The sequence below is a fragment of the Dermacentor silvarum genome, chromosome 7 (genome assembly GCF_013339745.2).
Source record: "Dermacentor silvarum isolate Dsil-2018 chromosome 7, BIME_Dsil_1.4, whole genome shotgun sequence".
NCBI lineage: Eukaryota > Metazoa > Arthropoda > Arachnida > Ixodida > Ixodidae > Dermacentor > Dermacentor silvarum.
Window position 1 is genome coordinate 92021221 of NC_051160.1, and position 26664 is coordinate 92047884.

The 26664-nt window shown below is 48.7% G+C and overlaps 1 protein-coding gene across 2 annotated transcripts in view; it reads left to right on the plus strand.

Moving 5' to 3' along the window:
- The first annotated feature begins 9651 nt into the window (after positions 1-9651).
- The window catches only part of LOC125946866 (uncharacterized), a 37419-nt gene continuing 20406 nt past the window's right edge, over positions 9652-26664 (plus strand). For both annotated transcript variants that reach the window (XM_049670977.1, XM_049670978.1), the window contains exons 1-3: positions 9652-9771; positions 14009-14085; positions 23662-23813. In XM_049670977.1, the coding sequence (XP_049526934.1) occupies positions 9759-9771; positions 14009-14085; positions 23662-23813 (242 nt within the window). In that variant the 5' untranslated portion in view covers positions 9652-9758. The remainder of the gene's footprint in view (positions 9772-14008; positions 14086-23661; positions 23814-26664) is intronic.

Here is a 26664-nt window from a genome sequence, read left to right on the forward strand (position 1 = left end):
GGGTTCAGATGTGGGTACTAAGGGAAGGAAATGCTAGAGTATGGTGGTAGAAGTCAAAGTCATGAGCATGACTCAGCAAAAGTGACAACGACACAGTGCAAAAGATGAACGCAAGATTAAGATAGTCATGACCATGAATCAGAAAAAATGAGAATGACTCAGCAAAAAAGATTAACGTTCACAAACAAGTGGAATGGGTTTGGACGTGGGCACTAAGTGAAGGAAACACTAAAGGATACTGGTAGAAGTCAGTCATGAGCATGACTTAGCAAAAATGACAATGACACATTGCAAAAGATGAACACTCAAAAGCCACTGAAATGGGTTCGAATTTGGGCACTAAGTGAAGGAAACGCTAGAGTATGGTGGTAGAAGTCATAGCCATGAGCATTACTCAGCAAAAATGACAATGACACAGTGCAAAAGATGAACACTCAAAAGCCACTCAAATGGGTTGGGATGTGGGAACTAAGTGAAGGAAACACTAAAGTATGCTGGTAGAAGTTATAGTTATAGTGCGTGACTCAGTAGAAATTAAAATACCTGAGAGAAAAAATAACGCTAAAAAACCACTGAAATTGGTTCGGATGTGGGTAATAAGTGAAGGAAACGCTAGAGATGCTGGTAGAAGTAATAGACATGAGCATGACTCACCAAAAATGACAATGAAACAGTGCAAAATGAACACTCAAAAGCCACTGAAATGGGTTGGGATGTGGGCACTAAGTGAAGGATGATGATGAAATAAATTTTTTGGGCCCAAAATATATTGGTGGTGCATGCAGGCACCAGACGGGGCTGTTCCCTAGTTACGGGAACCATATGTTCCCAGCAGCTCCTGGCCCCTGTCCGTCAGTGCGAGCTGAATCGATAGGGTGGGGCTGGATAACAAGGTCTCCCATCGCTCAAGGGCTTGGGGATTGGGGGTGCTGGCAGGAAGGGGAGGAGGGGGGGGGTCTTGAGTTCTGTGCACTACACCAAGATTTGCGGCAGGGTGCCCTTTTCCCTTTCGCAAAAAGAACAGAGCGTATCATGTTCCGCAGGATACATGCGGTTCATCAGTACGGGATGTGCAAGCGATCCCACCGGCGCTCGACGCAGGATGGTCTGTTGTTGCCTGGTGAGTTTGGGGTGCGGGGCTGGCAGTCTGCACCTTTCCTCTCGGTACATCCGGGTAATGTGCCGAAAGCTGGAAACTGGGTGCGGTAGCTCTTCCGGCTCGTGCACTGCCCGGATTGACATTTCTCGGGCATGGTAGTCAGTGATGGTGTTGCCTGCTACCTGCAAGTGAGCCGGGACCCACACAAGCTCTATGGCTCTAAGTGAAGGACACAGTAAAGGATGCTGGTAGAATAAAGCACTGCACGGGCTCGGGCTTACCCGAAAGCCCTGGCCGGGCCGGGTAGGGCAGTTTCTTCATGGGCTCAGGCCAGGCTCGGGCACGTCATCTGCTTTGTTACCCGGGCCCGGGCTGGGCTCGGACTTTCTGGTGGTGTGCATGTAACATGCATCGAGTTATCCTCGCGCATCTCGACTCTGAAAAACATGTTTTTTTCGGTCTCGGGCCGGGTTCGGGCTGGTTTCGAGCCGAGCTCGGGCCGGGCTGGGGCCTAAGATAAAGGGGTGGCGGGCCGGGCCGGGCAGGTAACGTAGATAATTTCCGGTCGGGCTCGGGCGGGCAGCCCAACATGAAAACGGGCCCGGGCTGGACCCGGGCTCAAAAAATCGGCCCGTGCAGTACTCTATGGTAGAAGTCAGTCGTGTGCATGATCAACAACAATGGCACTGACTCACCGAAGAAAAGTAGCACTCAAACACCACTGAAATAGGTTTGGACGTCGGTACTAAATGAAGGAAACACCAGAGGATGGTGCTCGAAATCATAGTCATGACCATGACTCAGAAAAAATGAGAATGACTCAGCGAAAAAAGATTAACATTCAAAAACTAGTTGAATGGGGTCAGATGTGGTGCTAAGTGAAGGAAAAGGCTAAAGGTTGATAGTCGAAGCCAGTCATGAGCATGATTAAGGCTTTCGCCTTAAGGTATCTAAGGTGTAGCTAAAGGGACTCCTGAGGACTCATGACATGAATGCCATGACATGCGTGTCAGGTAGGTCATGAAACAGCCGCTTATGTCTTGGTGCTCTCATGGTCGTGTTGTTAACTTGGTAGGCTCCCCGCAACCTGCTTCGCATAACATCGATTCCCACAGGGCGTGGGATCTGCCGGCCTTTTTTTCATCAGTTTTCACTTGCATGAATTTATAATTTCTTTATTTCAGTTAGTAAGTACAAGTAATTTCCCCTATGTTGTTCTTGGTGTCATTGTTTGCTGGTTTCTTATAATGTGATTATATATATATTGTCACGGGTCAACGCGTGACCCGTGACATATCTGCAACACCAGAAGAGATACAGAAAAGCACAATTTTTGGTAGTCATTTCCATGTAATGTCCACAGGCAAATAACTATGTCTTTAATTGTGTGCGCGCTTTCTATGGTCATGATTGCATATATATTGACACGGATACGTGCTTATCTTTCACCGGTAGCCGCTTTCCACCGGCTAACAAATGTTAAATGTTATCGCTCGGCGCAGGACGTGTCTGTATCGGAAGCTTCTAGAACATTATCGATGCTTCTTTCCATTGCCTGTTTTCACCGATGCTTATGTTATCTGATTGTATGACCGACGCGAATTGTCTAGAACTTTTTGGAAGATCCGTGGGCACCAGGGATTAATCTGGAACCTTCGATGACTCAGGTATAAAAGCCGACGCGTTTCTCCGCTGATCAGATGTTCGACGATCGCCGACTGTGTTCGCCGATATCGTTGTGCTTTGAGTGTAGCTTGCTTTTGTCGGCACAGGTTCGCCCAATAAACAACCAGTTTCGTCATACACAGTTTTACGACTGTTTTCTTTACTGTCACAACTACGTGACATCTGGTGGAGGTGCTAGTTCGTTCATGCACCAGAAGCCCCCGCAAAGCCGCGACCCAAGCCCGAAACCGGAGGAAGAGACCAACGTCGCCAAAGACCAGCGAGCCAGCCGTAGGCAGCAAGGACTTCTACCGGAGTACGGACTTCTTCCCGAAAAGACCACTGTAATCAAGGCCAAGTCAACGACCAGAATGGCAGCACCAGCGTCCCTCATCCTGCTGCAACAACCTCGGGAGCCACCTACCTTTCCTGGACCATCGGCTGTAGACCATGAAACCTGGCTGGAGACATATGAAAGGACCGCGACGTTCAACAAATAGAGCGACGAGGACAAGCTGCACCATGTTTATTTTTCTTTGGATGACGCTACTCGGACCTGGTTTGAGAACAAGAGACCGCCCTGGTGTCGTGGGACCTATTTCGTGAGAACTTCGTGAGGATCTTCACGAATGTCGTGCGAAAGGAAAGGGCCAAAGTTTTATTAGAAACCAGAGTGCAATTGCCGAACGAGAACATCACGATCTTCACGGAGGAGATGACTCGCCTCTTCCGCCACGCCGACCCCGATATGTCTGAGGAAAAGAAAGTTCGGTTCTTGATGCGGGGCGTCAAGGAGCATCTATTCACCGGATTGATGCGCAACGCGCCCAAGACTGTGGCAGAATTTGCTTCGAAGGCCACAACGATCGAGAAGATGCTTGAAATGCGAGCCAGGCAATACAACCACCGTGCACTGACAAACTACGCCGAAGCTCAAGCGCTAAGCGCCGACGACCTGCGCGAGACAATCAGAGCGGTTGTACGGGAAGAGCTGCAGAAATTATTCCCCAGGTCACAGCCGCAGATGACTTCGATCGCTGACATAGTTAAATAAGAGATTCAGTGGCCACTGAAAGTGCCAGAAGTTCCGGCATCGCCTCAACCACAGCCGCAAGCGATGACCTACGCCGCCGTCGCCCGTCGTGAAGGCCCCCCTCCGCGCTCGCGCCAGGGCCCCGTAACGTCGCAGTTCCGTCGTCCACCGCCGCCAGCACGCCCGCCCGTCGCCCAGCGCAGCTACCAGAGGAAGACGGACATTTGGCGCGCCCCCGACCACCGCCCGCTCTGCTATCACTGCGGGGAAGCCGGCCATGTCTACCGCCGATGCCCATACCGCGAGAGGGACCTACGAGGGTTCGCCGTCAACGCGCCGCGTCCACAGATTGGCGAGCGACCACGCGACATCGCCGACTACCTCGCCGGAGCCCAGTGGCAACCACAACGACCCTCACGCTCGCCGTCACCAGGACGTTACCTGTCACCGCAGCGCCGACCATACACTGGCCCGGCCCGGGGCCGGTCAGTGAGCCCCTATCCGGGAAACTAAAAGCAGCAACCGATGGAGGTGCGCTTGCTGTACGACGCAATACCGAAGATCCTCCGCCCCCGACGACGACGATTCGCGCATCATCACAACGAGGCACCAGCACACCGCCTAGTAAGAGCCTTGACGACAACACTTCGCCGCCGAAAGAAGACCTACCGACGCGACGTAGCAGCAGCGGAGCAAGCCGACACAGCCGTGATCCGACGCCACGACTTAACCGCAACGCCAGACGACGGTCTACCGATTTAAACGTGCTAATCGGTGGTCATAGCGTCACCGCTCTCGTCGACACTGGAGCTGACTATTCCGTCTTCAGTGGCCCGTTCGCCGCCAAGTTGAAGAAGGTGAGGACGGCCTGGCAAGGACTCGATATCCGGACAGCGGGAGGCCACCTAATAACGCCGGCTGGAATCTGCACAGCGCGAGTCACGGTAAACAACCACTCTTACCCTGCGAGCTTCGTAATCCTGCAGCATTGCTCCAGGAATGTAATCCTAGGCATGGACTTTCTAAACCAACACGGTGCAGTCATCGACTTAAGGTCCAAGTCGATAACGCTTTCAACGCACAACGCGATACCACCGTATACTAACATCAGTTACCATGCTTTGAATGTGCTTGAAGAACAAGTCACCATTCCGCCTCGCTCCAGCGTAATGATTTCCGTCGGTACCGAAGTGCCTGCAGACATGGAGGGCGTCATCGAGGGCGATCATCACTTACTGCTCGACCGTGAAATTTGCGTCGCTAGAGTCATAGCTGAGCTACGTACAGGGAAAGCAAGGGTGATGCTCACGAACTTCAGCCCTGAATACAAGCACAATAACAAAGGCACCACGGTCGCCTACATCGACGAAATAGTACAAGCCAGCAGTGTTTTCGCCTTCACGGATTCCAGTGCACCAGCAACGAGGACTATAGTACCTGAACCAACTTTCGACGTCAATCAGAACCTTCCCAGGCATAAGAAAGAACAACTAAAAGCTCTGCTCCTGCAATACAAGGACTGCTTCTCGTCGTCGTCAAATGTTCGACAAACCCCTGTCGCCAAGCACCGTACCATAACCGACGAAAATGTCCGGCCACTCCGTCAGAGCCCGTACCGAGTTTCGGCGCGCGAATGCGAGGCCATAAGGCAACAAGTCGACTAAATGCTACACGACGACATCATCCAGCCGTCCAAGAGTCCGTGGGCGTCCCCCGTGGTGTTAGTGAAGAAGAAGGATGGAACCCTACGTTTCTGCGTCGATTATCATCGCCTCAACAAGATCACGAAGAAGGACGTATACCCCCTCTCATGGAATGACGACGCCTTGGATCGACTCTACAACGCAAAGTATTTTTCGTCGATGGACCTCAAAACCGGCTACTGGCAAATCGAAGTCGACGAGAGGGACCGGGAGAAGACTGCCTTTATAACACCAGATGGATTTTCGAGTTCAAGGTCATGCCGTTTGGTCTTTGCTCGGCACCTGCGACTTTCCAACGCGTCATGGATACAGTACTGGCAGGCTTGAAGTGGCAGACTTGCCTCGTCTAACGACGTCGTTGTGTTTGCCTCAAGCTTCGAAGAACACCTGCGGCACCTTGAAACAGTTCTTCAAGCAATGAAAACCTCCGAACTCACGTTAAAGCCAGAAAAATGCCGCTTCGCATATGAGGAGCTCTTGTTTTTGGGCCACGTCATCAACAAGTCTGGAGTGCGCCCCGACCCTCAGAAAACTGCGGCCATCTCCAACTTTCCTCCGCCCGCTGACAAGAAGGCAGTGCGTAGATTTCTTGGACTGTGCGCCTATTACAGGCGCTTCGTCAAGAATTTTTCACGGATCGCTGAGCCACTGACGTATCTCACGAAGGCCGACGTCGAGTTCAAGTGGGAGACGCCGCAAGTCGAAGCGTTTGAAGAACTGAAGCGACGCCTGCAATCGCCGCCAATACTTGCGCATTTCGACGAAAACGCCGATACCGAAGTCCACACCGACGCAAGCAGCGTAGGACTCGGCGCCGTGCTTGTGCAGAGGATTGACGAACTAGAAAGGGTTGTAAGTTACGCTAGCCGGTCGCTATCGAAGGCGGAAGAAAATTATTCCACAGCAGAAAAGGAGTGCCTTGCCATCATCTGGGCTACATCAGTTTCGCCCCTACCTCTATGGCAGGCCCTTTAAAGTTGTGAGCGACCACCACGCCTTGTGTTGGCTAGCTAACTTGAAGGATCCTTCAGGTCGCCTCGCACAATGGAGTCTGAGACTTCAAGCATTCGACATCACCGTCGTTTACAAGTCCGGTTGAAAGCACTCTGACGCCGACTGCTTGCCTCGGGCCCCCGTCGAACCGCCGCCACAGGACGACCAGGATGACGACACTTTGTTGGGACCCATCAGTGCCGACGAATTCGCCGAACAACAGCGACCGACCCCGAACTAAGGAGCCTTGTAGACTACCTTGAAGGGAAGACCGTCATTGTGCCGAAGGTGTTCAGGCGAGGATTGGCGTCGTTTTTCTTGCAAAACGACATTCTCCTAAAGAAGAACTTCTCGCCTCTCTGAGCCAACTACCTCCTCGTGGTACCCTCAGCATTGCGTCCAGAGGTTCTGCAAGCTCTCCATGACGACCCAACGGCTGGACACCTCGGTTTTCCCCGCACGCTCGCGAGGATACAAGAAAAATACTACTGGCCTCGCCTCTCCTCTCTGCCAACATGCCGAGACTGTCAGCGACGCAAAACACCGCCGACAACGCCAGCCGGACTTCTACAGCCAATCGAGCCACCTCTCCGACCATTCCAGCAGATCGGGATGGACTTACTGGGGCCTTTTCCGACGTCGACGTCCGGGAATAAATGGATCGTCGTAGCTACGGACTACCTCACCCGCTACGCCGAAACAAAAGCCTTGCCCAATGGCAGTGCTGCCGAGGTAGCCCGATTCTTCGTTGTGAACATCCTCCTGAGTCACGGAGCCACAGAAGTCCTCATCACCGACAGAGGTACGGCCTTCACGGCTGAACTAACTCAAGCCATCCTGCGCTACAGCCAGACAAGCCATCGCCGGACCACCGCCTACCACCCGCAGACGAATGGCCTCACCGAGCGCCTAAATAAGACCATCGCCGACATGCTGGCAATGTACATCGACGTCGAACACAAGACGTGGGATGCCATCCTTCCGTACGTGACCTTCGCATACAACATGGCCATGCAAAAAACGACGCACATGGCACCGTTCAACTTGGTCTATGGAAGGAAACCGGCAACGACGCTTGACGCCATGCTACCCGATGTCTCCGACGAAGAAAATCTCGACGTTGCCACCTATTTGCAGCGTGCCGAAGAAAGTCGACAGCTCGCCCGCCTGCGCATCATGAACCAGCAGAGAACCGACAGCCGACACTACAATCTTCGACGATGCTACGTCGAGTACCAGCCCGGAGACCGTGTTTGGGTCTGGACTCCGATACGCCGACGAGGACTTAGCGAGAAACTCTTACGTCGCTATTTCGGACCATATAAGATTATCCGACGTATTGGCGCACTGGACTATGAGATCGTTCCAGACGGTATTTCGCAATCACAGCGACGCCGCGCACGACCTGAATTCATCCACGTGGTGCGTCTTAAGCCTTTCCACGCCCGCTGACGAACTTAGGTCCTTTGTTGCTTTGTTATTTTTGTCCCTTTCTGTACGCGCGGTTTTGTTTTCGCTGTCGTGTTTGTAGCATCGGGACGATGCTTTTTATGGGGAGGGTATAGACACGGATAATGCCTTATATATAAGAAGTAGCGCCATCCGCTTCCCTCCTCCTCCGTTCCGCTGTCGCGCTCGGCGTGGCCAGCGAGACCGAGGCGCGATATCGACAGTGGCGCCGCGTACGTCGGGACTGCCGTGGCAGAGGACAGCTAACGCGCTACCAGAGGAAATCCGCGGAAAACTTGGATCGCGCCCTGCGGAGCAGTTATTGAGGTGCGATTTTGCTTCGTCAGTCAGTAACTGGCCTTAATAATGCCGTTTTGGAAGTAGCAACGCGACGATGCGAGACGGCGCAAATACCAAGCCTGCAGCAAGCGTTTGCGCTCGCCGGATGGTAAAGAAAAAAAGCATTTAGCCCGCGCCTTGTCGGTTGCGGCAACTTCAGGCGCAGCAGCATGCCATTACAACGAAGTTCTTGTCCCTAACACGTTTGATCCCTTTGTGCGTACAGCACTTTCGTCGCACAGGCCCGAGAATGGCGGTCGGAGCGCGCTGGAAAGAAAAAAAATATACAGAAGCGCAACGCGTGCTTCTACGTGACACGAATTGGCCAATGGAGGGGCGGAGAAGGCGGGGGCGACAGGAGGCGGCGAGGAGGAACCGCTGGGGTGAGCGCGGTGGCTTCATCATCTAAGAATGACGCTACCTTTTATATATAGGGGTTTTTAGACACGGATACATGTATATCTTTCACCGGTGGCCGCTTTCCACCGGCTAACAAATGTTAAACGTTATCGCTCGGCGCAGGACGCGCCTGTATCGGAAGTTTCTAGAACGTAATCGATGCTTCTTTCCGTTGCCTGTTTTCACCGACGCTTATGTTATCTGATTGTATGACCGACGCGTTTATGGAAGATCCGCGGGCATCAGGGATTAATCTGGAACCTTCGATGACTCAGGTATAAAAGCCGACGCGTTTCTCCGCTGATCAGATTTTCGACGATCGCCGACTGTGTTCGCCGCTATCGTTGTGCTTTGAGTGTAGCTTGCTTTTGTGGGCACATGTTCGCCCAATAAACAACCAGTATCGTCATACAGTTTTACGACTGTTTTCTTTACCGTCACAACTACGTGACATTATACATTGGTGCTGGCGGCTCATTTCACTTAAAGTCCCTATATAAGAAAAGTACCGCCATCCTTTGACAAATGCCGCTTCGCTCTCTCTTGTGTTATACTGTATCTCCGAGTGGACGATGATAGCGCGCGCTTTTCACTTCTTTATATTTTCGTTTCTTCCGCCTCAGAGCCATGTTGAAAGTCCTCTGCGCAGCCGCAGTCGCCGGCGGTGGCGGCGGCGCGCGCCCGGCCTGAAAGCTTCAACGTGGACTTTCTAGGTGTGCCACCGTCGACTTGGCTTTCGCAAGCAAAAAGTAAAGAAAAAGCAAGCGCTTTAGGAGAGGAGGCGGCGGAGGAAAGAGTAGATGGCGGTACTTTTCTTATATAGTGACTTTAATTTTACTGCTGTAGCAGCAGGCTCAAAAAGTCCACCATGGCCCAATTCGCTGTAGAAGGATATGACTACATACTGAACGGGGCTTCGTTGAAACCCATAAATAATGCCTTTTTTCTGAACTCCTGATTTTCACCAGCACGGAACAAATGTGATAGTCGAGATGTTTGTGACGTCTATTGCACGACGCTAGAGAACAGCGGTGGCTTTTGCACGGAAGCAGACGATCCAGAATGCCACTGCTACAAGATGTCTACTTATGGTAAGCTATACTGAAACATTGTGTCTTATGTAAGTAATATGATATTCAATCTAAACTGAAACTGAAAATGGTTTGTACAAAATACTCCCCGTACATGTATCTCATTTCACTAGCCTGTAAGTCATTACCATGTACTGCCATCGGGGAAATGATAAACAGCATTATAATGGTCAGTAAAAGAACACCTTACACGGTTTGCATATATAATCCCGTGCCGGACGAAAACTGATAATTGTTTTTCAGTGATTGTTTTATTTTACAATAAGGGTACATTTAAAATTAAAAGAAATATAAAAGACGTGACGCTGACAACATGAATATTTGTTATGAATAGAAGGCTGCTTTGTTCGCAACAAAGAACCGAAACTGATATGTGCGTTTTCTTTAAAGCGAAGCTTTATATGTCTAAGCGAAATCTTATGTGGCTTGGCGAAATCGCCTGTGCACAGAAAACTATAATCATCAGCATGGGATCGAGCGTCGTCGCCTTCTTCCGCAGCTGGCTCGTTGGCACCCCTCGGGTTGCGCTCGTGCCGTTGGATGGCGTGCCGAGCCCGAGCACCTGCTCAAAGAATAAGAGGTAATTTTAAAGAGATTAAAGAACAATGTCATCAAAAGTAAGGTTTCTCAGATTGGTTAATAGATATGCAGACTATACTTAAAAATTACCTTGAGCAAGGACTGCGGCGTTTCAAGGTAGCTTAAGAGCCTCAGCTCCCGCTTTCGTCGTCTTCGTCTTCTTTCACAGCTGACTGCGTTTCCACTCATCATTCCAGCTTAAAATTTCACTTCTGTGGTCGTAAGGGGGAGTCCACTTTTACGGGGGTATGAGCCATTTCTTAAGGAGGTATGTGCCATTTATTGTCTTAAGTAACGAACAGATTTAATTTTGAATCAATTTAATTTGGGAGAGTTGCAAGCGGTAATGACGGGCGAATGCTGCTAACCACACCACCGAGCAAACTTGAGACATCGGACGCAAGCGACAGTGGCAGACTGCGGGCACACCGTCAGTGACGTCTTCCTCTGCATCGCAGCAGAACGTGTGTATCAACTCATATTTGAAAAATACTTTAATGAACTCTCGGGATTACCCCAATGATAAACACCGGGGCCGCATGCTTCAGCTTCGCTGGTTAACCGTCTTCACGCAGTGGAAGGACCGACGTACCTTAATGAACCCTCGGGATTAACCCCGCGATAAACACTGCGGCTAGCACATGGGGTTGGCTTATGTCGGATCTGCTTAACTTCCAAAAAGAAATGGCCAGAAAGAAACGAAAAGAACCACTTGCAGAAAGAAAGCGGTCAGTTCGGTGACTTCTGATGCATTGTGAAGATTAAAATTGTATCATATGATTTTTTAACATGCCGAGAACACGTGGAAACAGTCCAAAATTAAGCATATAACCAAACATTTGTATAAATAATCCAATTCACGTTATAGAAAAATTGGGATGTGAGGGCCTGTGTCGCTGTCACCCACTGACGTACAACCGTCAAGGGCCATCAAGCTTAACAGCAGTGCCACCACCAGTTAGAACGAAGTGCCTCAGTTCGGGTTCAGGGATAGATATTAGTAAAATGCAGTGTTAAAGTTTGGTGGTAGAGTCGTAGGGAGACTTCAAATGAAGGATAACTGAAAATATACCTAATAATTGCTGGATATGTTTGATGATAGTATTTGTTGTATGGTCAAAATACAATAGGTATCACATTCAGCAAAATAAAAAAAAATGGAGCTTCGTGACACAAGCCGCCACGCCGTTTCAAAAGGGATGCTCGATCATAGCATGCATCCATCCACCCGGGACGCAGAAGAGCTGGGTTGTACAATACTGCCGCGCGAGTCTCATAATAGACGTTGCGACACAAGAAGATTAAATTGATGTACATAACATAATGTGTATATGCGATCAATATCAGATATTAGTGAAAAAAGAAAGGGTCAGCTAAGTGTTGACGCTAAACTAGAACAGTCTACGGGATTCCCTGCGAAATACTACATGGATAAGATCTATTCAGTCATTAATTAACACAGGAATTAAGCCGGAAAATACACAATGAAGATATAAAGAAAACTTATTCATTGACTCGCTCCAACAAACTTGTACATAGACCTTGTCTTCGTCAGCATTGACAATTGGTGGGCCCCATCACTTTTTCGAACAGCACGCCACAAGCTTTTGAGAACAGTGCTTTGTGCTAGATTTCACAAAGCGTATCTGTATGAGATTGCCATACCGTGCAAGTGAAAAAGGTCACAGGCTATCGCGGCACACGCAGCAGTCACAGCGTAAGCTTGAGGAGAGAGATACAAACAGAAGAAAGGGGAAAAGCAGGGAGATCAACCAGATGAGAGATCCGGTTTGCTACCCTACGCTGGGGAGAGAGGGGAGGGGGAGCTAAAGTGACAGGAAAGTAGAAATAGAGATAAAAAGGAGCACAGATACACAATCACAATCGGCCACATGTGGCACAGCACAGTAGCACTTGCAGCACTATAAACATCTGTCCAGGCTACAGCCCCTTCTCCAAGCTGGAGCAGCAGCTCCATAGGAGCTCCATTTTCGGCAGCACGCACTAGAAGGCGTTCGCGGCGAAGTCTCCTTGCGTCTTTTTCCCTAAAACGAACTCAACTGTCCGCCCGGCGTCGACGGCGAGCTGTGGCTTGTGCTGCTCTCTCCAGAGCGGTCTTCTGAGCCCGAAATTGCCTGGTTTCATGCGCGCACGTAGCTTTACGATTCGCTTCAAAAGCGGGTCGTACCTTCCGAGGAGCCGCTTTGGGGAACCAGCGCTGGAGTTTCGAGCTGACACACAGCGCCCCTCGCGGACACCGCGTGCATTGTTCAGTCATACAAATAGAAGAAAATTTTCAGCGGCGGCATACGGTGGGCAACGTGCAAAACCCGTGAAAAAAGTTTAAACGCCATCGTTATCCCTGCGTGGTTAATTGCTACAACTAGAAAAGCCGTAATATAGCCCCATCATTTTATTATTTTTTGTTCATGAGCAACGGCGACGTCGGATTCAGGTAGGTGCGATCACAAGCCGTTTAATATTCAACTATTGCTATACAGCTTCCTCGACATATTATCCGTGTGCATTTTATTTTATTGAAAGCGAAAATGGCAATGCTTCTAGTATAAAAATATACAAATGTTCTTTGTACAAGATCGCACATATACAGCCGGCATTTTTAGGGCTGATAATGAGAGTAATATTAACACCAGCCGGCGTGTAAATTCTCACTGGGTTCGCAGCTGTGCGTGGTGCCTTGTGAAAAAATGAGAAGGCAGCAAATGAGGATGCTAATGGTAGACCTCCAAAGCGAACATAAACGGTGAAAACTTCGTGTTTACTGCAAAAATTGTAGTGCAATTTTCCAGATTGCACTGATATTAGCGTGCACCGGTTCTTGACTACCCGGTGCAACGGTTCGTGATCCATACTCCTCAGTGTGCGGAATGGCGGTTACAAAAATAGACAATTACGGAACGATCTCTTTTGGTCATGATTGGTTGCAGCGGAGAGTGCGGGATTAGAAGACGTGCACCGGGGGAGGGGGGGGGGGGATATTCTGTAAAGGTCCACCTAGTGGACTGTCCACTTCGGCTGTCCCCATTGGCTCCCCCTTCACGAGCGCGAAGGAGACTGGCTGGCACCTTCGCGCTCGTGGAGCGGGAGCCAATAGCGACAGCCGAAGTAGGCAGTCCACTAGTCGTACTCTTACAGAATGGACCCTTCATCTGATTAGTCAAGGCTTGTTCGTTTTCACGGCAGGATGCTTGTTCTGTGCAGTTCGCCAGTTTGTGTCGTGCACTCTTTGTTGTGGTGAAAGTATCATTGTTCGCTGTCCGAGGCATTATTCAGAAAGCTTGATCTAAAATACATCAATTTGCCTATGCGTTTTGTGCTGTGGATCATAGTTTGCAGAGCGCTGTGATTCGCGTAATTTATGCGATTAGCTTATGAAAGTGCACCGAAGGAATATTGATATATGTTACACATACCATATGGAACGCCAAATAATTTTGCAAGTATTTTAATAGAATTATCTGCAAACAGGCTTTCATAGAATATATACTGAATCTTTGTAAATATTGTTTCTTGATTCCTCAGAACTAAAAAAATATTTCTATCAAGGTTTCTGCTACAATACTCCACACGAACCAATTCTTTCGCAGCTGCATTACGGGTCATACTTCAAATTGATTGCCGCCTTAATAATTTCCAGGGGGAACATCCTGGCTGTTAGATTATCGAAGAACTTGGCGACCAAAATCTGAGAACCTCGCTGAAGCTGTCACAAATGTGAGCAAATACTCTCATCTAGGAATGTTTTCGTATGAAACATAAGATACGCACAGAAAGTTATGATGGAAAAATTTTATGTGTCATCATATTATGTTTAGGTATTGACAGCTGTAGAATAAAAAGAAAACTTTTAGTACTAAGTCAATTGACATAGAATGGGACATTCACTGATAGACGACGTCGTGAAGGGTGACATGATTGCGATAAATTAAACCTATGCTTTATCAGTTTTGTGTGTTCGTTTATTTGGTTCCTCGGATATATTACTCCAATAAGCTATTTCATGTTCATTGGTAGAGCAGGAACGTCCTCACGATCATGGACTTCGTCATTGTGGGACATTTTCAAGTTCATTCAAAGGCATGAAGTGATATTAATTTTCAAGAAATTTATGGTATAGTTATGAATACCCAGAAAATATATTAGCTTACCGGGCACAACTACTTTTACATTGTACGAAAAGCTAGGAATATTAGAAGATTAGTAAAAGCTCGCACATTTGTATTATTGCCAAAAAAGCTTATTTGTATTTTCACGTGCGCTCCCTTACATTTCTACACTAGAGTTTTCATGTCTATATCAATTTAACCATTAGTCATTTCCCTTAAAGAGAGTTTTCACAACTCATTCTCACGAGTTCTTCATGCGTATGTGCTGCAGCTGCTGTGAATGACCTTATTTTGATGCCTAATTTGTAGCCTGCGCCCACTCACTCATTTCTCCTGTGTACCTCTAGGTACGCGGAAGGCAAGGGTTGATCAATAATCACTTCACCGCCAATTGCCCTACAGTCATCTATTCTCAACTGATACCTATTCAGGGTGTTCAGTGGGAAAAAAATATGCCTGTTCCCTTCGGGTTCGGTTTCAACGCGCTCCCATTTCGTAAAGCTTCAGTTATGGTTTGGAGAAATACAGTTTTATAACGGTTCGTGAACTGGTTCGCAACATCCACCCAGTTCGCGAACCAGTTCAGCACAGTAACCTTTATGTTGTCCATGGATTGCGACACGTACAGAGTGCTATTGGTTGTCCACATAGTACATGCGTGGGTTTTCTCAGGAGGAGGCAGGAATGGGCTCCCTGGCGCATGGTAGCCGTAGAAATTTAAGGGGGCGTATGAAAGTAAAATTTTTCTACTCAAATAGAATAGGAATATTCGCGAAAAAGACCACAGAATATCTGATTCACCACTGACTCACAATTTCTAAAAAAAAAGTAAACTGAACAGTTTCGTGGAGTCTGTTCGGCAACAAAAGGCTTCTTTTTATTATTTGGTACATGTGCCCCAGATATAGAATAGCCTCACATCCGGTTCACGAAGAAAATAAAAGTAACAAAAAAAGAAGATGGACATGTGCCAGATGCATGTAGTAGGCTGTAATGCTCGTTGAACGAGTTAAATGCAATACTACAGCCCCGTGAAGCGCTTTGAAGAAATCTGGACGTGTTGAGATGGGTCAAATAGTACAGTGCTTTGCAAATCGGGACAATGAATTCACACATTGCCTAAGACAATCAATGCTTAGTCGATGGCTGTTTGAAAGCGTGTCTCCATTTGCGTGTATTTTACCCTGTAGGCTGCAAGAACTGTTGTTACCCTTCATTATATTCGAATGAAACTGTAAGAATTGGCTTTTGGGATTCAACGTAGAACCAGGAATTGGGATGCGGACAACGCCAATAGCGGCCGCAAGATTCCATGTTACACTTTATTTTTTTTCCAAAACACTTTTTGTAAGTTTTTATTTGTCGGAGAGAGTGTGATGCTGACAATGCATGAAAAATTTAAACTCCAAACTTCTATTCTGTATGAAAGAAAGAAGCTAGCAATTGACATCTCGCTCAGCTTTCTTTTTGTTTTTTTAAATAAAAGAAGCGAGGACATTGATGCTTCCGAATGATTCACAAGGACAGTTTGTGCTGAATACCCTGACGTTTTTATGCGCAAGCGTAGATGCCCCGTTTCTCAAATCAGTGAGATTATGTGTGTCGTGGCGAGGGAAGCGAGAAACGGAGGAGGAAAGCGCCTGGAGGTGGTAAGGAGAATCGCCGCGTTCGCGCCCTTTTCCAATTGCGCTTCGACGCCGCGGTGCTCGCTGTGAATGTTCGCGGCGTCTCTTGTTAGCATGTGCAGCAATATGCGCGATCCGTGTGGTACACAAGGCAAGGCGTTGCACCGTCGAGAACGATCTAGCGTCCGTGACCGCGTTCGAGCACTTTCCGTTTGTTCTTCGACTCCCCTTTGCCACTTGTGCGCATTGAGTACGCTACCCTTATATTCTAGTACACTTTACTACGAGTTCTGTGTGCGCTGTGGCCGTGCCGAGAAGCAGAGCGCTGATCCTGAAAGAGGGAGCAGCGACGCAAGCGGCGGCTGGCAGAGCGCGAGTCAAACGACCCCGAAGTCGTCGCCAAGCGCCGGGCACGAGCTGAATAAGTCCGGCAATATAGCGCAGGTGTCGCTTACATAGGAGACTCCAGAAGAGAAAGAAGGAGCAGAAATTGAAAATGAATACTGTGAACAGTGCATTACCGAATTGCTTGAAATAATTAAGATAGCGCTTTTCCTCACAGTGCCTTACCATCTTTCCTAATGGCACTTTACACTTTATAAAAAACGGAAAACTGACACAAAACATTCAAAATAAAGAATAGGCCTTGAAAAAACCGCCACACTTACACACATTCAAAACATTCTTAAAACATTATACGCGCAATGCGCAAAAAAAAAAAGAATAGCACCCATACGTTTGAGCCTATACTCGCGTTCAATAAGACACATGTCACTGTATTTTTTTTATTACAGAACCGCACACCTAGCAGAGTCTGCCACGACTAAGCGTGCACAAAAAAAGTCCGAGCCACGCAAAATTTGCCGCCAAAAATTTAAAAAAAGAAAGAGCTTCGTAATCTGCTTGGAGGCTTCAAATGCACGTTGAATAATCGTGGAACGACACAAAAGCGTATTTTAGGCGCCGTTTTTGCCGCGCACTAAGATGATGACGGCATTTGTATTAGCGACCGCAGTGCTATTCTTACAAGTTGTTCTGAAGAACTGTTTGGTTTTCTTAATTTACCATCTCGAAGGCACCGTCATTTTTGTTGTCCGTGTATCCCGGCGTGTGCATTTTACGGTTAATATAGTAATAGCAACATCCTGACCTATAACGGACGAATTAGGAGCTTCAACAAAAAAAAAAAAAACGGTGATTGTGGTGAACCCCTGAAACAAAGTTTCAGCCGCGGTACAGAACTGCAATCGCCGAGCATGGAAGTACAAGTGTCTCTGCGTAGGTCGATCCCCGTTCTCGCAGACAGCGCATTTCGGGAGTCCTAACAATCTGCTAGGCGGGTGTGCCGATGGAAGAAGTAAATCTTTCATAGAAGCGCGTATCTATTGAGCACTCATACATGTGTTTTCTTCGCAACCGGCCCTTTCACATGTCTTTGCCACACACAGTTCCTTCATCAGATATTGTTTCCACAACTGATGAACTTTATTCGGAACTCATAGTTGATTTAGCGTTTTTGAAAAGTAGTCATGCAGCAGCGATTATTTAAAAAAAAGATTGCATGCATCTAAGATGTGGAGTTGTGCGGCTGTTCGCACAGTTTTTAAATGACAATCAATGATCTTGTATCAAAAACTGATACTTTGTTCCTCATAGTTAGCTATGTCTCTCACTAATTTCTACAGGCGTGGTACCAAATTGTAAGATAATAAAGATTCCTGCTATAAATACAAGTATTCTCGTTTGACGATTGGATACCCACTATTCGTATTCGTTTCGCATTCAAATAGCTGATATTCGCGCACATTACCTAAGACTGTGAACTATTTCAATAAGATGTTCAAGCGAATTGATATACACCTGCAGCGGCAGCAGCATCAGGGTCGCATAAGAATTACGTAGATGCTCGCGTCTACACGAGGGCAGGTGCGGCTGGCACGCATCGGCACGGGCTAGCGTTCCGATACCGATTAAAAATTCTATGCTAAGTGATCGGGCCTCGGGTCTTTCTCTGCCTTGGAAGGCCGAGACTTTGCCGGTCTACGTGGTCGCTCGTCGCCACAGTTTGGTGACCTCGGACGTGATACTGCCATACGCTCCTGTGGTATAGACGACCAAGGAACAGACCAACGCTACGAGTGCTCAAGGCCAGAGCTCTTCCGAGGAACGCGATGAGCGCTCCTGTTCGGCCATCGCCGCCCGCCTCCCACTGTACTGGGACCAGCATTCCTCGGCGTGGTTTCGCAGGCCAAATCGCAATTTCAAGTCGCTGGTATCTTCTCTCAAGCCTCAAAGTGTCATTACGCCGTTGTAGAGCTTTCACCCGCCGCCATTGAAGAAGTAGCAGATTTCTTGAACGCCCCATTGTCTACCGCTGCCTATGACAATCTCAAGGCAGCCCTGCTACAGCGCACAGCAGCTTCACGGCGTTCTCGTATCCAGCAGCTTCTGTCCGCTAAAGAACTCGGCGACTGACGCCCTAGTCAACTTCTTCGCCGAATGGGGCAGCCGCTCGGAGACAACAAAAGTTCCATCGACGACGTGCTGTTGCGCGAATTGTTTTAACGCCGTTAAGGGCGCCGTGTCACAGAGAATCCGGCGTCTGTGTCAGCTTTGACGCCCGCGGCCGAGAAAATCATCCCCAACCACGCAGGCCCTCCAATATATTTCTGTATGCCACACCATTCCATCATTAATGTTGCACATACCTTGTGTTGCATTCTTCGCAAAGCTATTCCTCTGAATATTGAGAATGACAATTCACAAACAGATGCCATGAAGCAGAACACCACAGCGCATGTCTTTTATGTTAAATCTTCTCAGACTGAAATATTAAAAGCACGAAACAAAAACGGATACCTGAAAATTCAGGATTTTTTTGGCGCGGCTGTGCAATATCTCCGGGATCGCCCCACGCAAGAGGCCACGCTTCTACCAGAAAGCTCGCCTTCGTGCATAGCGTTCGCCATCAGTGTTTCTCGGTAACCATTACGGTTGCTTAAGCTGCAGTTGTCGGGAAGCTTGAAAAGCAGTCAGGGATCTTTGAATGCTATCGCGTTCCACGCTTAAAGGCGAAGCTTAAGCATCCTCCCAATTTTTGCAACGACGCCCGGATAACCTGCAGATGGTCCTGGCGAACGCTTCTACCATAGATCTTACCGGACTTGCCGCGTTGGCTGACAAAGTCATGGATGCAGCCACCCCCACCATCGCAGCGACGACATCGCCTTCGGTTGGCAATACACCCTTCCCTGCTCGTCAGCAGGGCCATTTCCGCTCGAATCCTTGTGTGAGCGCCTGGAACGCATCATCTGTGCAGCGGAACATCACCGCACATCATCTCGTCGCCTACGAAGTCGTAGTCCCAGCAAATCAAGACGCACAGGCACCCACCACGAAACATCACCTACAACGTCTGGTGTGTGCTACTACCACCGCCGTTTCGGAAACGACGCTCATCCCTGTCGGCGTCCCTGTGCTTGGCAGGGAAACAGGCCGGCCGACCTCTAACAGCGACGATGGGTCCGGCCCTGCACACAAGTCGCCTTTTTTACGTGACGGATAGAGTTATGGGACACGGTTCTTAGTCGACACAGGAGATGACGTCAGCGTTATCCCCGCCCAACACTCCGACCGAAAAGCGACGCCTGTGTCGTTTTTGCAAGCCATCAGCGGCACCAGGTTTTCAGTTTTCTCGTCACGCTCCGTCAAGCTAAAGCTTGGCCTTCAACGAGCTTTCCGCTGGATTTTCCTAGTGGCAGACGTCCGTCGTGTAGTCATTGGAGCAGACTTCTTGCACAACTACGGATTCCTTGTCCACGTTCACTGATGCCGTCTTATCGACTCCGTTACCCAGCTGTCCGATCTTGGCACCCCATTACCAGGTACATCGCCGATCGCGCCGATCGCGCCGATTTCAGCCATGTTGGACGTACCTTTCGCCGCGCTCCTAGGCAAGTTTTCCACTTTGATGCGTCTGCCAGGCTGGACGCAACCGTTCCAACATGATGTGTGCCATCACATCGTCACCTCCGGCACACCTGTCTATTTCCGACCCCGAACTCAAGATCGCTCGCGCGGAGTTCGAACACATGCTGCATCTTGGCATCACCCACCCTTCCTCCAGTAATCGGGCATCACCTCTTAACATGGTGCACAGATTGGTGCCCATGCGACGATTACTGGACACTAAACAACATTACAGTTCCCGATAGCTACCCTCTCCCGAGCATTCAGGACTTCACGGTAGAGTGGCACGGTGCGGGGATCTTTTCTAAGACCGATCTCGTTCGCACCTATCATCAACTACCGGCCGCTGGAGAAGACATTCCCAAGACTACCATCACCAAACCCTTCGGTCTTTCTGAATTTGTTCGCATGCCTATCAACCTACAGAACGTGGCCCAATTGTTTCAGCGTTTCATCGATTCCGTCGCGCAATGACAGCTTTTCGCTTTCGCATACATTGACGTCCTTGTCGTCGCAAGCTCTTCCACAGAAGAACATCTTCAACACTTGCGGTTGTTGTTTTCACGCCTTCCCAGTAAAGGAATTGTCATAAACGCCGCCAAGAGCGAATTCGGTCAACAGGAACTTTCCTTGTGCACATCGTCAACGCTAACAGCATTCGACCACAGCCGTCCAAGATTCGCGTCAGCGAAGACCTTCCCTGAGCAACAACACTCACCAACTGATTAATACCCGGTTGAGGACTACTTATGGCTCCAGTAGATGCTCTGCTGGGAAGCAAGCGTGAGCAAGTGCTTCAGTGGACTTAAGAGGCCACGGCCGCTTTCACAAGGATTGTCTCCCCTTGCCGACGCCACGCTGCTCAGACACCCAAAGCCAGACGCGCCCACTGTCATGACAGTCGCTTCAAACACCGCTGTTGGCACCGTTCTGCAGCACTTATTCCACGAAGCGTGGCGTCCAATCACCTTTATTCTCCAAGAAATTGAAGCCTGCATAGTCCCGCTACATCGTGTTCTGCCGTGAATTACTCACCGTTTACCTGGCTATCAGACACTTTCGCCATTTCCTCGAGGGACGCGCATTTACTGTCTTCACAGACCACAAGCCCCTTGCGCACGCAATTAACCGTTCGGAGTCCGGTTACTGGCCCCGCGAGAGTCGACACCTTTCCTACACCTCCGAGTTAACAACAACGTTCCGTCACATCAAGGGCGTTCCGTCACAACAACGCTCCAGCCGACGTTCTGAGCCGCGTCAATGCTGTTTCCACGTCGACTTCAGAACCCTTCATCATCGATGCCGACTTACTTGCCAGTCAAGAGCGCGACGACACCGAACTTCGTGCTCTCCGGAATTCGTCAACGTCCCTGATGGACGTCCCGGATGGTACGTCCATCGTCTGCGACACTTCTACCGCACCTCTCGACCATACATTTCGACATCCCTTCGCAGACGTGTATACGAAACCGTGCACAACCTGTCGCATCCTGGAATAGGTGGGACACAATAGCTTCTTTCCAGTCGTTTCGTTTGGCCTCGGCTAAACGCGCAAGTTCGCGTTTGGGGTGGCTGCTGTTTGTCGTGTCAACGCTCTAAGATCCAGTGTGACCCCATTCCTCCTGCCAAATCATTTCTTACACCGGATACTCGTTTTGGCACCGTACACCTGGACCTCGTCGGCCCTCACGTGCCTTTGAAAGGTTACTGCTACATGCTGACATGCATCGACCGCTATACACGGTGGCCAGAAGCTACACCCATATCTGACATCTCAGCGCCCACTGTTGCAGCAGCTTTCGTGTCTATGTGGATTGCAAGGTTCGGGTGCCCATCCACAATAGTCACCGATCGCAGTCGGCAGTTCGACTCGGCACTCTTCAACGAGCTACTAAGCCTTCTCGGAACGGCAGGTTTTAGCGCGCCTGCTCACCACCCGCAGTCAAATGAACTTGTCGAACGTTTTCACCGGCATCTCAAGGCCTTCCTGATGGCGCATGAATCGCCGGAGAAGTGGGTTCTCAATTTGCCTCTCCCCTTATTTGGAATCAGAGCTGCACTCAAGAGCGACCTAGGTTGCTCCTGTGCTGAGCTAGTCTACGGCACTCACCTACGCCTTCCATGCGATTTCTTTGCCGCCACCACCAAAACACGTAAGCCATCGCCTGCTGCCGACTACGTTGCCGAATTGCAAGGTTTCTTCAGTCAGATACGCTCCATGCCTACACGTTCGCAAGAAGCAAGGTCTCTATAAGTTTCTCCCGCACTCACCTCTGCTACCCTCGTTTTCGTGCGTAATTGTGGCGTGCGGAAGCCTTTGTAGCCACACTACTCCGGACCACATTCTGTTACCGAGCGCCGTCCGACAACTTTCGTCGTCAACGGCCTACCAGACGCACTTGGCCTGGAGCATCTGAAACCCGCCTACACTGAAGCACCCTCGCCGTCGGCCCCACCAATGTGCGACGCAACCCTCTTGCATCCATCTTCGCCGCCTCCGTACGTGACACCCAAGACACGCCGCGTCACCTGGACTTTCCATCGTTTGTCGAACTTTCCTCCTCTCTAGGAGGGAGGCCTCTGTAATGGCACGGCTGCTCGAAAGGTGCGGCCTGCCGCTTCAGTCGGGCTGCAATGGGATAGAATGTCTCGGCCGTAGTTGAATTCTCGACCGCTTGGCTAGGTTGAACGGCGCTAGCAGACGGTGTTGAGACTCGTGAGCTTCCACGCGTGACGGCGTTCCGAGTGTGGTCGTGACAAATGTTCCATGCCGATGCCCGGATTTTTTATGCTTTATGTCCCCGGCTGGTGCACCACGGCGGATGAAACAGTTTTCGATGCACGCAGCTTTTTTTATCAAGCGGCCGTGGTAGTGGCAGCAGCATCAGCGTCGCATCAGAATTACGAAGACGCTCCCGTCTACACGAACCAGGTGCGGCTGGCACGCGCCGGCATGGGCTATCGTTCCGACAGATTCAAAATGTTACGCGAAGAGATCGGGCGCCGGTAGATTCTCTCCTTTGGAAGGCCGAGACATTACCGGTTACGTGGTCGCTCGTCGCCACACGCCATTTCGTATTATCTTGTCAAGTTCACATGCTAATCCCTGTCTCGAGCAGCATTGGAAAAAATATATCAGAAATAGGTCAACTATACATAATGTTTCGTTCGTTTTGATATTACGGTCAATTGTGAAGGACAAGCAGCCAGGTCAACGAATGTATTTTGGGCGATGGTAAATTGTCGAATGGTAAATGTTGTGATACTACTTTATTATCAGATTCCTTACCTTCCTTCAGCCATGGCGCACTCTTTCTTTTTCTTTTCCTCCGTTACACTATAATTTTATCGATAATTCCCCAAGGTAAACCCAACACCCTTACTCTGCAGTCCTTTTAATTGTGCTAGGTACATTTCGGTACAAGAATATCGACACCATGAGGGCGAATTTAGGCACTGATCCGACGGGAAAAACATAGAGTCCTTGATTTAACATTGTCGCGCATATAACAATCGCACTAACCGCTTCGCTATAAAAGCAATTATTGGGAAATATAGCAAGAAGGTTTATTGTATTTTTTTTATCACAGTTGTTTAAAAGGAAAGAAAAAGCTCTTCTATTGAAAATTTCAAGGGCGGCATGGTTTGATTCTGAGTGCCGTTGCATGGAGTCAGCGTTTTCTGGAACTATGAGCGATGAATTTATCGAAACTTTATCATGTCACGCCAGAAGCAATGCTGAGTAAGTTTTTACAATTTGCTGAGATTTTTCATTTCTCTAGAACAATAACAATCTTTACATTATTCCTAAGTACTACGTAGGGCGACCATTGTGTAAATATATAATGCCTATATATTATTCTGATATTTGTCAATAAAAAGGTTCAATTTTGTTAGATAAATTCCCGTCCTACGTGCTTGAAAATGCAGACCTAAAGGTCCCCCTAATTTGTGTTGAGTAAAGTATGCATAGATCAAAATAGCAATGATGTATCTCAACATTAAAAAAAACAGCAATTAAACATTGCCTAACGATGCACGTTGGGCTTGTTGGTAAACATGGCATAGCGCCAAACATGGTTGTAACATGGTATAGCGCTAAACGTGTGTGTTGTCTGTGTTCTTCCTCTTGTGTCCTGTTTCTGATGCGCTACGCCTTCTGCCTCCATCATTAAACATTGCGACATTGAAAAAGGTGAGAGTCCCTAATCGATATGCATTAATAAATCGACTGCCAAGCTCCTGCTTAGATTATGGCATCCAGAGTGAATATATGTTGTAAATGTTTTAGTTGAGTAGTTGAGTACAGGGTCATAACACAATAAAAGAAAGTTTCCTCAGTATGTTCCAATCATATTAATGGAACACATTGAAAAAAATGAAAGGAACAGCTGGTTTCTATGTGTCATTTAGTATGTCTTAACTTGAAGAAATAAAACATGCTTTTCGCTTGTAAGGAATAATAAAGGAATTTATTTAGGCATAATGAATTATTGGACATAAATGATCAAGAGTAAAATGAATTAGGTCATGTCTGAATACACCTAAGAGACGCGGGGCTTTAAGAATATGTATGAATATGCATAATAATATACATCGGATGCATGTAAAAAATAAATTAGGTATTGTTTTATTTTCAATGTAAAAATGTTCCGACGTTACAATATTCGAAAAGCTGCTGAAGGGGTGCGTATATAATCAATGCAGTGGCGTAATTCTCTAGCATATTTTATAGCACCAAGGCACCTATTAGCACTTTTTACAATGTAAGAACTCCGCAGCGACATTATAAAGAATACATAACACACACGAGCCAAAAGAAACTATTGCACGCTGCTATGGTGAAGAAAAATAACCACCTAATGCGTAATGCAAATGAAAATCCTAACGGCTTTGTAAGAGATTAGAAAAGTGGTCGCAGTTTCACCTGAAAGGTGAAGCATCAATTGCGATAGCAAATTTGTAGAGAGCTATACGGAGTAATGATAGTAGCTTTATCAGCTGTATAAACTTGGACATGCAGCAGCACCGCCAACACGCACAACTGCTGTCGACGCCGTCGGCCTTTCGCTAGCGTTCGCACAAAATGCGTGCGGCGTTGGTGACTGTTGCCGGAGCCTCTGATATAAATATGCACTTGGTGCCGCAGCTAAACGTCGCCCCCCTTCCCTCCCCCCCCCCCCCCCCCCCCACGGGGTTTCGCGCGTCGGAAGAAGACGTGTTTGCTCTACATATATGGTGATTGTAAAGGAGGAAAGAGATGCCTACTCCTGCAGCCCTTAAGGGAGCACGGGGCAGAACGCGCGTTTGTTCTCCGCTGTGGGTTCAATCCCCGTGAAAGCGCGCGTTCCTCGCGCCCTTTCACTCTGACATACAGCGTTCGGCGGCGCGCGGCGACGATTTCATCTCCATTGACGTCATACGGAACCTCACGGCGACGGCGACGACGACGGCGACGCCGACGGAAGAAATCTGCTTTGGAGTGTCCATATAATTGCTATCGCAATAAAAAAGAAAATGGCATCAGAAGGCAGTGAAATCGCCAATACACTTGTTAGTCAGAAAAATATATTTTGCCAAGATACTAACAAAAAAATGTCGCAGTTTCGCCCGAAAGGCGAAGCATCAATTGCGATAGCAAATTAGTAGAGAGCTATTCGGAATAGGGATAGTAGTTTTGTCGGCTGCATAAACTTGGACGCATTCGCTTACTAACTGAATTAACAAGCGTGGTGTCAGCGCACACAAGCAAACATGAATAGATCACACTGAATGGCCGCAGCTACTTCTAACACCGTGGGCCGCAGACAACGACTGTCAAAACGCTGGCAGCAAGCGCACCCGCCGCAGCGGGCGAAGGTTCGTGCAGTCTATGGCTTCAACGGAAATTGAGCGGCGAATGTACAGCGCATACAAAGGTCAGAGCCGTGTGGAGATAAGAGACGGTGCGGGCGACCGCAACAGTCGGGCAAAGTACGAGCGAAGTTGTTGGCAGAGTAGAAGCTGCGCCCCCCCCCCCTCCCTCCCGCGCTGCCTTCCCGCTTTCTTGCTTTTGCGTGGGAGATTAAGTGGCAAGCTACCCTTGCACCCGGTTGCAAGATACGCCTTAGGTGCCGAAGCACAGCGTCGCACCGCCTCCCTCCCTCCCATGCCCCCACGGCCTTTCACGCGACGGTCGCGTTTGATTTCTGCCGCGCGTTCGCTCTCCGTGATAGCGCGTGTCTCCCGCGCGCTTTCGCTCGCGCATACGGCGCGCGGCGATGATTTTATCGCCCTTGGACTTTATACGGAACCTCACGGCGACGGCGACGACGAAGCCGACAGCATAAATCCGGTTGAAGCGTCCATATAACTGCTATCGCAAGAAAAACCTATCATATGTTCCATGAAAACAAGCAAACCCTTCTACCAAACACATAACCCCAACGTACTATATGACGTACACATGCACTCATTTTCATGTGCCGATTTAAACTTTGGTTGCATTAGCAATGGAGGCAGTTAATCATTCACTGTATTTTATTTATTTACAAATACTACTGTCTCTATTTCGAGACATAGCAGGAGTGGGTACAAGATTTTAGTACAGACGA